Source organism: Eurypyga helias, unplaced genomic scaffold, assembly GCF_000690775.1.
Source record: "Eurypyga helias isolate BGI_N326 unplaced genomic scaffold, ASM69077v1 scaffold26458, whole genome shotgun sequence".
NCBI lineage: Eukaryota > Metazoa > Chordata > Aves > Eurypygiformes > Eurypygidae > Eurypyga > Eurypyga helias.
This window is the reverse complement of record NW_010266653.1, coordinates 1,086-14,756: the sequence shown is the minus strand read 5'-3', so window position 1 is coordinate 14,756 and position 13,671 is coordinate 1,086. Positions and strand designations below refer to the sequence as shown.

The following is a 13,671-nucleotide window of genomic DNA, read 5'->3' as shown; positions in this document are numbered from 1 at the left end:
CTAGCCTCAGCTTTTCCTGGAGGCTGGTGGCTGTGAGTCTGCTGAGCCATTGCTGGCAAGACTGGACCACCCCCGGATGGCAGAGCTGGAGCATCCCCCCCAGCTCCAAGGACACCCTGGGACAAATGCCATTTTATCCCTACCCACCTGTCCTGGCCGTCCCTCTTCCTGCTCTTCTTACTCCTCCGCGCCATCCTCGTCTTGGAGCTGTTTTTCCGAGCGGGGCCGATTTTAATGGAGGTGTTTTCCAGCGCGGTGGTCCGCAGGGCCACTTTGTTCCCGCTCTGAGGGACAAAAATAAGTTGCTGCAGTCCCAGCACTGGATCTGACCTGGCTTCCACCTCAGCTGCTGGAGGAGGCGACGCTGGGGAGCCGCTGGATTGATGCACCGGTGCTGGGCAAGCAGCGTGGCCCTTGTCCCCTACCTTCAGCAGCAGCTCCACGACGTCCCGGTGAACTAAACCCAGCACTGACTCGCCATTCACATGTGTGATGAGATCGCCTGCTCTCAGCCCTGCTTCCTGCGCAGGGCTCCCCTCTTCCACGCTCTGCAAACACAAGGCCAAGATTTTATTTGGATGCAAGTCTAAGTTTCCTCCTGGTGTTTTCCCATCGGGAAAACACAGTGTCTGGCACCGCCGGTGCCTCCCAGTGTGCAGCCCCGGCCACATACCCAGACCATATGGTGGACGGTATAGACGTCGCTGTCCCCCATGTAGACGCGGATGGCTCGCAGGGTGAAGCCGTACTTCTTGCCCGAGCTGTGGATGATGATGGGGGGCCGCAGGCTGGCGATGGCGAGGGATGAGTCTCGGCTTGGGGAGGAGTCACGGGAAGAGGGGTTGGATGAGAGGGAGTGGGGGGAGATGGGGCTCATCAGGGCGCTGCTGCCAAAGTCATCTGCAAGTGGGAGAAGCTGTCTCAGCCTGGGAAAACCACACGGCAACCGCCATCTGGCAGGGCAAACCATGTGGCACACGGACCTGATGTGATGATGAGGGACAGGGCTGAGACCGAGGCAGATTTGGGGACACGGCCACCCGCCGAGGCTCTTTGCCTGTCCGGCATGTCTTTCTGGCTGGTCAGCCGACGGCTCCCACCCGGCTCCAGACCCCGGGGAGTTGAGTTTTTGGTGCCGGTGCTGTTGCTCCGGAGGCGGATGCGGTTCAGGCTGACAAGATCAGCTGCACAGGGGAGAGGAGGGAGAGTTTGGGGACACAGAGAAGCCAGCCCACACCGTGGAGGACCCCAGCTGCCCCCAGAGCATTCGACGCTGGCACCCGCAGCCTACACACCAGATAACGCCGATGGCTTCACTGCACTGCTGGTCCCTGCGTCGGGGTCTCCCAGCACAAACTTGGGTCTCTCTGGCTTGGAGGAAGCCACGCAAGGGCTTTCGTCCTCCGAGGAGAAGGCAAACTTGGGCATGGTGTCCAGGCTGTAGGTGCTGGGCAACGCAGCAGGGCTGCGGCTTCGCTCGTGCCGGGAGGTGTACGGCGTGGAGCTGCAGGATGTCCAGGAGCGGAGCCTGTGCAAGGAGAGCAGGAGGGCTCGGGACAACCAAAAACGGGTGATGGGGGTGGCACCGAGTCAAGGCAGCACCGCAGGACATGCCCCACCGATGCATCTATAAACCCTCAGTGCTGGCAAAACCCTCGATGACAATACAAACCCCCAGTGCTGGCACAAACCCTGGTTGCCGGCACAAACCCACATCATCGTTGCCTCCCCCGCCTCCCCACGCACCGGGGCTCTGGTCCTGCCAGCCGGTTCCTCTCCTCGTCTCCCGAGTGCCTGTCCCATCGCTCCTCTTTGTCCTCGCTGTGAGTCCGATCAGAGGGTGAGAGGCTGAGGTTGGAGTGAGCTGCCAGGAATTCGGAGCTGCTGTACACCTGAGGAGAAGAAACATCAGCAAGGAGAACAAATTTAGGAATTCAGGAGCTCTGGCATCGACCAAGACACCAAGGCTTGGCACAACCACACTGGCCACGGTGCCCATCATTTTGGATACCAGCGGAGGGATTGGAGCACCTTGCTAAAGCGGTGGGAGCAGGAGGAGAACTGTCCGATCTCCACGGATGATTCCTCGTCATTGGTTTCTTCATCCTCCGAATCCAAGTGGCGGTACCTCTCGGAGCGAGCTGAAAGAAAGAGCAGGCAGGGCTGTCACCCTGCCCGCATGGCCCCAGTGGGACCTGCACCTGCCAGCAGCGGTACTGCAGCTGACAGCCTGGTCCCAAATTCCAGGGAAGTTTTGGGGTGAGAAAGGAAGGGTTTTGGTGGATCTGAGCAGCCTGGAAACAGGATTGCATCTGTTTTATGACTTTGGCGGTAATGCAACTGACTTCACCAGGAGATTTTCATCTCCCATGGGAGCATCCGGCCTGCAACTGGGATAACGGCTTGGCAGAACTTGGGGAAAGGGGATGGACTTGGCCTCACTGTCGAAGTAGCTGGTGTCATCCTCCGACTCCAGCTGCGGGATGAACTCAGCCTTCTGCCTCAGCAACCCATTCCAGTCCAGGTGGAGGAAGAAGGAATGGTGCTTCACCTCATGCACGCCCCCTGCCAGGCAGAGAAACCCACGTTAGGGGGACGGGGCAAGGTCTGGGATGCTCCCGCTCCCATCCCAAACGGCATGGTCTCTGCTCCATGCGGAAAAAATGGCTTAAAACAGGATGGACCAGAGCTCAGCGCTGCCTTCGCAGAGTGAACCCCGAACAGAGGACCTCCTCCGAGCATCCTCAATGCTGCAGGGCACGTTTTGACTTCAGAAAATGGTTTGATGTAAATTAGGGTTCCAGGTCACCCCCCCGAGTGCTGCATGGGGGCTACCACCCGTACCGGTGCCCAAGCGCTCGAGGGGACACTGTCTCAGCAACCGTGTAATCAGGTCCTGGGCATCCGCAGGAAGAGCCTCGTCCCCTTCTGGCCACATGATTTCATCTGCAAGGAAAAAGGACAAGGAGTTCCGAGTGGCTGGAGGAGTTTGGACATGATGGGGGCTGTGATGGTGCGAGGTGATGGGTGAAGTCACTTCTGGGCAAGAGGGAAGTTCCCCAGGACACACAGCAGATGAAAGCATCTTCCCAAACCTGGAAATCAAAGCTTGAGGAGCCTCCTCGCCGTTCAGTCATGTATAAAATGAAGGAAGGAAGCTCTCCATGTGTTAAGGATGAGCCATGACTGCTGGGAAGGGTGAACCGAGGAGCAAAGTTGTCACTGACACTCACCGCTGATGACCTGCCCAAAGAGCTCCTCGGGGGTGTCTCCAAAGAAGGGGACGCAGCCCACCAGGAACTCGTAGAGGATGATGCCCATGGCCCACCAGTCGACGGGCTTCCCGTAGCCCTGTATGAGGATGACTTCTGGGGCGATGTACTCCGGAGTCCCACAGACCTGGGGGGGAAGCAGTGGGTGACACCTCCGCAATGACCTTTGCAACCCGGTCCCTGGTGATGGCAGACTGGCCAAGCGGAGCAGGACCTTGTACCTGCTTGTCCATGAACTCCCGGGTGTCCTTTTCCATATGGCCTTCGTAGAGGTTGGTGGTCATGTTCATCAAGCCGATCTTGGACAGACCAAAGTCTGTCAGCTTTATGTGGCCCATGGAGGTGATGAGCAAACTGCAAGAGATGACAGACCCCCCACAACGATGCTGTTTGCTTCTGGGGAGACCTGGGCAGGACCAACTGGGCCCCAAGACCTCTGGTCCTGGTGCAATAGCACAGAACCCGTGGCCTCATTCTCCCTTACCTGCTTGGCTTGGATCAGTCCCTCTCCCTTCCCCATCCAAACCCAACCCCATCCTTGTTCAGACCTGACCCACATCCTCACTTGTCGGGTTTGAGGTCCCGGTGGACGATGCCGTAGTTGTGGAGGTACTCCAGCGCGAGAACGGTCTCGGCGAAGTACATTTTCGCCATGTCAACGGGTAGTGGGCCCATGTTCTTCAGCAACGTGGCACAGTCCCCCCCTGTGGGGACACGGGTCCTCCTGAGCGCGGGGGCTCAGAGAAGGCAGAGGGGTCACCGGGCAGGGCTATGCTGTTTCTCCTGCCAAGCAGGCTCCCAACCAGACCCCCCACCATTTTCTTGGAGCAGCAGCGATCCCCGGGCATGGGGCACACATGCTCTCTTAGGTGACCATGGCCACCACCTTCACTGAGGGGAGACTCAGGACCACCAAAGCATCTCCTCATGCTTCCCTCTGCTCCCTGGAGCAAAGCAGGGCAGGAGACATCCAGGTCATGTCCCCAGTGCTTAGACACTGATATTCCCCCCACCCCTCCAGCCTCGAATCCCGTTCTCACCTTCCACGTACTCCATCACCATGCAGAGGTGTCTCTTGGTCTCGAAGGAGCAGAACATGCTGACCACGAAGGGGTTCTCTGCGAAGGTGAGGATGTCCCTCTCCACAAACACTTGCTGGATCTGGTTCCTCAGGATGAGGTTCTGCTTGTTGATTTTCTTCAAGGCGAAGCGCTGCCGTGTCTCCCTGTGCCTCACCAGGTACACGGCCCTAGGACAGAGCAAAATGGCTGGAGTGTCCTCAAGGACTGGCCATGCAGCACCACGGGAGGACTTTGGAGACCTTTGGAGTGTTAGGAACTTCCCAACTCACCCGTAAGCCCCGTTGCTGATCAGCTTGATGGTCTCAAAGTCCCCCTCGCAGGGCTTCCTCCGAGGAACAGTGGCTGAAGGCTGGCTCTGAAGAAGACATGGAAAGTTTCTAATGTTTCCCGGCGTGCCGGTGCTCCAAGTGCAGGCAGGAATTCACCAAGCACCATCACGTATCACCTCCGAGTGGTGCCAGAGGACATCCCTCCCTGAGCTCTCTCCAGCCACAAACCCCAGATCAGAAGACCAGGATGCTCTGATCAAGAGCTCCCTCTGAGCTCTGTCCACTCAAGAAGCCAGTTGGGTCACTGTGAGATGTTACACCTGAATACACCCTTGGGGACAGCCCAAATCAACATCTCCCAGCCTAAGATAGCAGAGGGGCTGCTGCGAGGAGCTTTGGTGTGGGGTGAGGCAGAACGAAGCTGGTGGGACACACAGGTAGGACCACGCTCACCTCACAGACATCATCGTTCTCCGGCGTGATAGTGTTCCCGCTGTCGAAGTGATCCAACTGGCCCATTTCTGCAGAAGACAGGGGTGGTTTTCAACTTCTTCATGCTCAAACCCCACCAAAACACACCCCCCCCAACCGCTTTCCCTCCAAACGTGGACATCCCGCAGACGTTTAGCCACATGCTGTGCTTGAGCTAGCGTAGGGAGAAATTCAGGTCATGGCATTAAGGGGTTCAACATGAGGTTAAACATTTATATAATTCTCCTTTTTTCCATAGTCATTCTCGTGTTCTTCAGGGATTATGATGGGTCCCCTCCCCAGCCATGGCTTCCTATGGATTAAGCGTTCTTGAGCTTAATCTGCTTTGCTGAACATGTTGGGAGCAATAATGAGGGATGTGGGGCTGGACAGGAGACTTGGACATTGTCCTGGTCCTGCTGTGACCCACCCCATGACACCAGCTCAGCCTTGCTGGTCCCCCTGCCACCTCCCAGTGCTTGCTCACACTTGCCAGTGGCCAAACTGGGAGCCCACACCCTGCTGCAGACCTCAGAGCCACCAACCCACGTCCCTTCCCTACCCTCCAGCGGGTCCTTGACAAGCCCCAGTTGGCTGATGATGTATCGGGGAATATCAGTCTTTATTCCTTGGCCAACTTTGGCGTGTCCTTCTGCAGCTTCCAGGAGGTGGTAAAACTCCTCCGGGTCAAACTCCTGGGAGGGGAAAACCAAGCAGAGTAGAGGAGTGAGGCTTTGCAGAGTTAAGCCTTTCCTCTAAGCCTTGCAGGTGACATTTGTAATTTGGGACAGGCTCTGGATTCTTGCAGGAAAAAGCTAAATGCTCCTCTGTTTCCAGCTAAAGAAAGTCTGAAAATGGGTGAGAAAGCCTGCTGAGAAGTTCATATCTCCCTACTCTGCTAGAAAACAGCTTCTCCTTTCCTAGGAATGACTTCAGTGCTAGGAGTGGCCTTAGCTCACTGCTACAGCCTGGCCAGGACCAGGTGAAGAGCAGCAGTTCCCATGGTGGACCAGTCAATCACGGTCTGTGCATGCCCAGAGAGGAAGAAAAGCCTCCTCTCGGGGCGTGAGTGGATCATGACAGACAAGACAAGACACACTGGGAGCTGCCATGCCTTACCAGGCACTCCAGAAGGCGAGCAGGACGGGAGATGATGATCAGCAGCTTCCTCACCAGTTGGTCAATGAACTTCACCTCCTCACTCTCCGAACGCTCCTGAGCCTGCCGGAGAGGAGACATAATCCAGGTGTCTACCAGTGGCCTCGGGAGATGACACCAAGGCAGGGAACTCCCCCCATACTCACATCTCGGAGCATCTTCTCAAGTTTCTCCTGCAGTTCCATGAAGTAGCGGGAGGTAATGAGAGCTCCCTGGGACTTGGCCAGGCAGTCACGGGCCAGCTCGATGATTTGGTGGTGGATGAAGCCCAGCACCCCGTCTGCCAGCGGCAGAGTGCTGCGCCTCGGGAGATGACACCAAGGCAGGGAACTCCCCCCATACTCACATCTCGGAGCATCTTCTCAAGTTTCTCCTGCAGTTCCATGAAGTAGCGGGAGGTAATGAGAGCTCCCTGGGACTTGGCCAGGCAGTCACGGGCCAGCTCGATGATTTGGTGGTGGATGAAGCCCAGCACCCCGTCTGCCAGCGGCAGAGTGCTGCTCGCGGGGGAGGTTGTGATGGTATCCATTTGGGCTGTGGCCTGCAAGGCAGAACGGATGGTGATGCCCAGGAACATGTGCCCCCATACCATGTGTTGGGTTTGGCCAGCCAGGATCTCATGCTACCGCCTCCTGCAGCTCCAATATCCATGCGCACATCATAGTCCCACCTAGGACCCAGCTTCCAGCAAGCTGGAAAAGCTCCATCAAAGTCTCCAGAGACCTCTGACTGCACGTGTGATGGGGCAGACATGCAGGTTCCTGCCTCCCCACTTCATGACCACGTCTCCAGTGTCCTCCAACACCTCCCTGCTATATCTACCCATGCATCCTATATTCCAGCACGGAGAAGGGCTTGTGCTGGAGAAGATGCCATCAGGATGCCGTGGAGGCACAAACATGCTCGTCTTCCCCAGTCCTTCCCCAGTTACCTTGGGGAACCGCTCCTTGTAGACATGGTTCATCATCACAACCTCATTATCAAACGTTCCGCTCGTCCGTCCAGGGCTGTGGAAGGAGGAAGCCAGTTGCGTTACGAGGTCCAAGTCTTTTACATCTATGCAAATAGCTACTACCCCCAGAGAGCAATTTGTCCCCTCCTCCTAACTCCCGATCCCAAGTGGTTAAAGCTCGTCTGAGCTCATCAGCCTCGGGCCAGCACTTCCAGCAGCATCCCTCCCACCATCCATGGATCTGGAGAGGTTAACACCCTGCAAACCCAGGTCTCCAAACTCACGTCACTTAAAAATCCAGAGCTGAGAGGCTGGTGCATCAGTCACTCGGCTTTGAAGAGCAAACTCATCCTTTCCTTCCACTGGACCCCACTATTTCTTGCCATCGTTGCTCTTTTTGTAACACACCAGCAAAAAAAAAAACCCCAACCAAACCCCTTGGTGGACACAGGGACCTTCGTTAAACAAGGCTTCTCTCTGTCCTCACCCAAAGTTGCCTCTCTCAGGCCCCTGCCTGGTGATCCCGTTATGCAAAGCAAGTCGTGGGAGCAGCCTGCAGCTCATTAGCTGCCATATAATGAACGTGGAGATTAAAACCAGACCGAAGCCGCTCGCTGCCAGCCCTGGCCCAGCCTCTGCCGCGCCGTGTAGGCCACAGAGCTGGCGTCTCCTTGGTGAAAACCTCGCCACCTACAAAACCCTGTCAGGTAATTAATCTGACTTTAATGAAATTTCAGCCGGCAACACGCAGGGCTATGGCTCTGCCTCCAGTGAAAGAGGGTCAGGAGCTTTGTCAGAGGGAAAGGAGGATTTAACTGAATCATCCCCTGCAAAAAGCACAAGCTCCTGGTGCTGGACAAGCGGAAATGTGACCGGCTCCTTGGGTGGGATACGGTTGTGGAGTGGCAACGTGGAGATTGACAGGTCCATAGGGTCAGCCCACACGATGCTACGGCCACCAGCTTGATGGTCTCCCCAAATTTTCCTCTCTGCAGCCCACAGATGCCTGTCTACCTGCGCTCCTTGTTTTTGGCAGATGCTCGGCCCCGGCAAACACAGGGAATGTTTCCCAAGCAAAGCCCAGAAATGGGATTTTTAGCCCGGCCACTGCTTGGGTTTCTGCTCAGCAGTCCCCTTCTCTCCACCAAAACCTTTGAGACAACTGAGCAAGAAGCTGCAGCCAACTGTTTTAGAACAAATCCCACTTTCTCCAGCTTCAGCCCCAGGAAATCTCACCCTCAGGTGTCATCCAGTGCCAGGAGCACAATGCCACATCCCAACAGCTGAGGAGATGCTGAGAACCAGACCCTAATGCCCAAAATCACAGAGCTTAGGGTCACAGAACCAGACTCCTAGAACAGTTTGGGTTGGAAGGGACCTTAAAGCCCATCCAGTTCCAACCCCCCTGCCATGGGCAGGGACACCTTCCACTAGACCAGGTTGCTCCAAGCCTCATCCAGCCTGGCCTTGAATTTTTCCAGGGATGAGCCATTTACCACCTCAAGCCATAGCTTCTCCACTCCCCTGCATGGTGAAAACCCGTATCAGGGCTCAGCGGGACCACGACATCCCAGGAACGGATCCCGAGAGGACAGAGGATGCACCGCATGTGCCAGGACCCAATGCCTCATCCCGGCAGCGCCATGGGTGCCTCCCAACAGTGGGTGCCGTACCTGAGGCTCCTGGATCGTGGGCGCAGGCAGGGCGAGTGCCGGCCCTCCTCGTCCGTGACGCTCTCCGTACTGCGGAAATGCTTAGAAAGGAAATGCAGCTCATCGGGTGTGGGCTGGTACGGCAGCTGGTGCAGGCGCTCCTGGGAGGACGAAGACGACTGTAAAGAGTGACATACATGGGGGGATGAGAAGATGGATCCATGCTTCCTGTCAGTGGGGTGGAAATCAGCAGGTCCATGAGGAAAATATTCCTCTGAGTCTCTCACAGGAGGCTGGAAACACTGATGGGCAGCACGCTCTGTGCTTGGTAAGGTGAAATACAGACGGCAAGACCAGCCCGGGGAGGTCTGCGCTGCCTATTCCCACCCCTAACCTTCTGCTCTCCCACACAACCTGCTCCACTGATTCCACCAAACCTGCAGCATCCCAGGCAGCTCCTTCCTGGCATAGTTGGGATGCACTCCATCCATGTTCAACCTATGGCACGCAGGGATGTTGTAACCCCTAGGGATGGGATGCTGTAACCCCCAGGGATGCTGTAATGCCCAAGGATGAGATGCTGTAACCCCCTGAGGTGCTGTAACCCCCTGGAATGGGATGCCAGAACCCTCTGGAATGCTGTAATGCCCAGGAATGGGATGCTGTAATCCCCAGGGATGGGAAGCTGCAATGCCCATGGGATGCTGTAACCCCCTGAGGTGCTGTAACCCCCTGGGATGGACTGCCAGAACCCTCTGGGATGCTGTAATGCCCAGGAATGGGATGCTGTAACCCCCTGGCATGCTGTAATCCCCAGGAATGGGAAGCTGCAATGCCCACGGGATGCTGTAACCCCCAGGGATGCTGTAACCCCCAGGGATGCTGTAACCCGCTCGCTGGGCTCTGTGGCTTTCTTAAAAGCACATTTGGACAGCACAATCCAGCTAAAGCACATGGTCCTCTAGCAACAGGCTGCCTAGGAACTGTTGCCATGGGGCTTGGGAGGCATTCCACCAAAAATCAAAGGTTTTGGGTCCTTCTTGCCTACTGCCACGAGAAAGCAAACGTTACCGAGACAGTGGAGCTGGGGGTGTTGGTCCCATAGCCAGAGGAGGGTAGCGAAGCCAGTGACCACCTTCTGCCATCAGCCCTGCGAGTGCAAATGTGCCGATCACACACCGGGAAGAAAAGAACATCTGAATGCAAATGAGTAACGTTGGAGCAATAGGGATGGGGAAGAGGATGCAGGTTGGGTTTGAATAATAAAGCCCTGAAACCTCTTTTCAGGATGGGCTGAAATTGGGTGAAATAAGAGGGGGTTTGCAGGTGATGGTGGCTGCCCTGCAACCCTGGCGTGCAGGGGACAGTGACAGCAAGCAGTGTCCCCGAGAAGGGACAGTGCTGGCGTTCAGCTGGGTGGTAGATCCGTTTCAGATGCAAAAACAAAACCAAAAACCACCAAGCAAGAATCCAATTTTTAATTGGAGCAAAATTCATTCTGGAATTTCGTTCTGTGGGAAATCGGGATTCCTAAAGGCTCATCCAGAGACGACAGGCGCCGCGGAGCAGAGCTCGGTTATAAACAGGAAGGCAAACGCTCATACGTAGGCGAATGCTTCCTCTTGGAGATGTTTCTAACGGATGGGGCAATGTCCAGGTCAAGATGAGGCCCTTCACTTCCAGGGACCATTTCCTGTGCCGGGCCAAGGACAGCAGGAGCTGGCAAGGCGCCCGACCCGGCATCAGCACCACCGCGTGCCCTCGCTGCAGGCAGGTTCACAAGCCCCTGGCCCCAATTTGGCTTTTCGCTCCATAACAAGCATGAAAACCATCTGTAACCCTCCGGCTTTTTTCCATGTGTTGATCGATGGGTTAAAATCAGCCGTTCACTCCCACGTGTGCAATTAGTTAATTAGTTAAACAGGATTTTGGCGTCTGCGTCCGGAGCAGCGCGGGCTGGGGAGGGTATGCAGCGAGATCTGCCTCCATGGGGACCCCGCCGAGCATCCGTCCTTGGACATCTGCTGAGCATCCGTTAGCAACACTCGGAGCAGGTCCGAGCTGGGGCTGGGGACGGTGTGATGGGAACAGGGATATTTCTGCTCCCGGAGTTGCAGGGAGCCTGGTCCCAGAGTAACATCTCCCACCCAGGGATGCGCGCAAAGAAGGGCTGTGCCGGTACGGAACAGGCATCTCCCCCAAACGCAGCCCCGGCCCGTGCCCGGTACTCGCCTGTCAGTCCGAGGAGCATGGCTGGGGGGGCGGGAGGCACCGGTCACGGCAGGGCAAACACCACCAGACCGAAAATCAGGGAGAAAATAGCAAAAAAAAAAAAAAAAAAATCAGAGTAAATCACTTGAGATCCACGGAAGAGTCCTGGCTGGTGGATTGCAATTAGAGGGAATATTGATGGTCTGGGCGGGGGGCGGGGGGCTTACCTGCGAGCGAAGGGGAAGTTGATGGAGGTGCTGGCGGAGAAGTTGCGTGGGCTGTCCAAGGGGCTGCTCCCGGCTGCAGGGAGAAAGGGAGGAAAGTCACCCTGATACCCACGCTGGCACGATGCCCGGGGTGTCACAGACTGCTCCTTCAGAGGGGGTAAATGGTTTCCCAAGCTATTCCCTCCAGGATAAAGCCCTCGTGGCCAGGAGTCAGCCCGCTGCTGCTAACAAGGTGCTGCAGAAGGGTCCCTCGCCACCCCTCCAAAATATTTGGGTAATTTTGGGAGGTGCTCAACCCATCCCTTGGAACATCCCTTACCTGTCGGCACGGAGAGCGGGGAGAGAGGTCGGGAGAGGGTTGGAGAGGGAGTGCCCACCACTAAGCTCTTCCTATTGCTGCTTCGGCAACTAGGGAAGAAAAAGAGGGAGTTAATCCGGGGAAGCAGAGGATAGGCAGGGCTGGATGAACTCGGGCACGAACGGGTCCGCTTGTACACGACACCCTGTGCCAGGGGACGTGGCTGCCATCGCCCCATCGATTACAGATCTCCCGCTGCAGGGAAGATCCATCCCCGGTTCAACACTGCTGGAGACGTGCCGATGGGGTTATTTTTAACAATGAACCATCCCGTCTAGGTCCCACTTCTGGTTTGGGCGAGGAAGGTGGCCCCTTGGGCCGAGGGCAGGAATAGAAAAAGGGATGTAAAAGGAGGAAGCGATGGAAGTGCCAAGCAGCTTCAGACCACAACCTGACCTGCTCCATCATGTGGAAAACGCTCCCAGTTCCTACAGACCTCCTTACACTGGGCAGTCCCCATGGCACAGCGGGGAGGTCAGTCAGTCCCTGACCCCCATGTCACTAAACTCTGGGTGGCACCTCCAGCCCCTCTGCTCTGCCTGGCCAAGCCCGTCCATGCTGGGTGCGATGCCCGGCAGAGATCCGGCTCGGCAGCGGGGGGAAGCCGCACGAGCTGGTGCTGGGCAAAAGCAGCACCGCATGCAGGTCCACGCTGACGGTGCTGGCATCTCGACACCCCAAAACTCCCATCCTGGTGCTGTGCCTCAGCATCCCACAGAGCTCCTCCGAAACAACCAAAAGACCGTGTCGGCAAGCACCAGGAGTCCATAGCACCCTCTCCATATCACCCTCTCCATTCCCAGCCTCCCAACTCACAAGTTTGCGATCCTTCTTGCAGGAATTTCCTTTTTCCTTCCCTTTCAGCCCTTCTCCAAGCCCCGAGGCTGCCTTGCAAGCATGGTCCAGCCTCAAAAATCCCACCTGCCCGCAGGGATGTCGCAGCCCCCCCTCTCGCCATATGCAGCCCATTTCAGCCCCATTTGAAATATGATGGACTCATTTCAGTTCTCTTTCATTCTGTCAAGCGGGAACTGCAAATATCCACAGCTCGGAGCGGAACGTGGAGCTGGCTGGCGTGCAAGCACGAGGACGACCTCCCCTTTCCTCTATCCGCGCTTCCTCAGGTTGCAAATTCTGCAAAGGCAACGCTGAATTTCCTCACCAGGCTGGGAACAGGAACCCGCACGGATGCCATTAATTAAAGGACATCATTTAACATCACACCGCAGCCAGATACACCAAAATCCAGAGGATGAACCTGCAGCAAAGGGATTCTCCCTGGATCCCAGAACCAGAAGCCATCAGATGCAGTGCCCGGGGTGCACAGGACGGTGTTTCGCCACACGCCGTCCCTCCAGACGGGTGTACATGGCACCAGCGCCCAGCCAACGCTGCAATGCACGGTCAGAGCGCTGCGTGCGACGCTCGTCACTCTGTCACCTCCACTGGTGTCACCACGGCAGTCTCCTGCTCCTCGCTAAAACTGGGAGCCCCAGCTCTTCTGCTTGAGACTGAACATCTGGGCCAAGCTGGAAACTGGGGAGGCTGCTCGGAGCCCGCCCCAAAAACCTTCCTCTGCTGGATGCACCCTCCCTGCACCCAGGATGAGGGGTCCCTGGGTGCTCCCTGGGACATGCACCCCAAGCTCACCCAGAGCTGCAGCAGCTTCAGGGGGCTCAGAGCCTCCTGCTCAGCACCAGAGCTGAACCATGATGCCGTGAGAGGAAGAAACCTTCCACCCCCCAACCATTCACCCCTTCCCACCCCTGCTTGGGCCCTCCATCTGTTTTTCTTGCTTAAGCACAGGCTTAAACACCTCTTGCAGCACCCACAGCTGCAAACTCACAGCCCAGCACCCACCCCTGGAGCAAGAGCAAACCACAGCCTGCTGCTGCCACCGGCTCTGCGGGCCGGATGGGAAACTGAGGCACTGCGAGCAAACCCGCCCCGCCACCGAAGCAGCACGAGCAGAGGGTTATTAGCCAAGAGGGCTGCCGAAAGCAGCCGGCTTTGGTGTTG

The 13,671-nt window shown here is 56.8% G+C and overlaps 1 protein-coding gene across 1 annotated transcript in view; it reads right to left on the bottom strand.

Moving 5' to 3' along the window:
- Nucleotides 1-11,702, bottom strand: part of MAST3 (microtubule associated serine/threonine kinase 3) — a gene marked incomplete at both ends in the record, with an annotated part of 12,934 nt that extends 1,232 nt beyond the window's left edge. Inside the window, 23 exons of the mRNA XM_010157185.1 lie at nucleotides 116-284; nucleotides 426-548; nucleotides 674-900; nucleotides 984-1,184; nucleotides 1,296-1,528; nucleotides 1,747-1,892; nucleotides 2,032-2,141; nucleotides 2,443-2,565; nucleotides 2,845-2,946; nucleotides 3,234-3,399; nucleotides 3,494-3,626; nucleotides 3,838-3,976; nucleotides 4,313-4,521; nucleotides 4,624-4,709; nucleotides 5,071-5,144; nucleotides 5,657-5,789; nucleotides 6,214-6,315; nucleotides 6,599-6,793; nucleotides 7,184-7,259; nucleotides 8,878-9,035; nucleotides 9,928-10,006; nucleotides 11,295-11,367; nucleotides 11,614-11,702. Of these exons, the coding sequence (XP_010155487.1) occupies nucleotides 116-284; nucleotides 426-548; nucleotides 674-900; nucleotides 984-1,184; nucleotides 1,296-1,528; nucleotides 1,747-1,892; nucleotides 2,032-2,141; nucleotides 2,443-2,565; nucleotides 2,845-2,946; nucleotides 3,234-3,399; nucleotides 3,494-3,626; nucleotides 3,838-3,976; nucleotides 4,313-4,521; nucleotides 4,624-4,709; nucleotides 5,071-5,144; nucleotides 5,657-5,789; nucleotides 6,214-6,315; nucleotides 6,599-6,793; nucleotides 7,184-7,259; nucleotides 8,878-9,035; nucleotides 9,928-10,006; nucleotides 11,295-11,367; nucleotides 11,614-11,702 (3,146 nt within the window). The remainder of the gene's footprint in view (nucleotides 1-115; nucleotides 285-425; nucleotides 549-673; nucleotides 901-983; nucleotides 1,185-1,295; nucleotides 1,529-1,746; nucleotides 1,893-2,031; nucleotides 2,142-2,442; nucleotides 2,566-2,844; nucleotides 2,947-3,233; nucleotides 3,400-3,493; nucleotides 3,627-3,837; nucleotides 3,977-4,312; nucleotides 4,522-4,623; nucleotides 4,710-5,070; nucleotides 5,145-5,656; nucleotides 5,790-6,213; nucleotides 6,316-6,598; nucleotides 6,794-7,183; nucleotides 7,260-8,877; nucleotides 9,036-9,927; nucleotides 10,007-11,294; nucleotides 11,368-11,613) is intronic.
- Nucleotides 11,703-13,671: the final 1,969 nt, after the last annotated feature.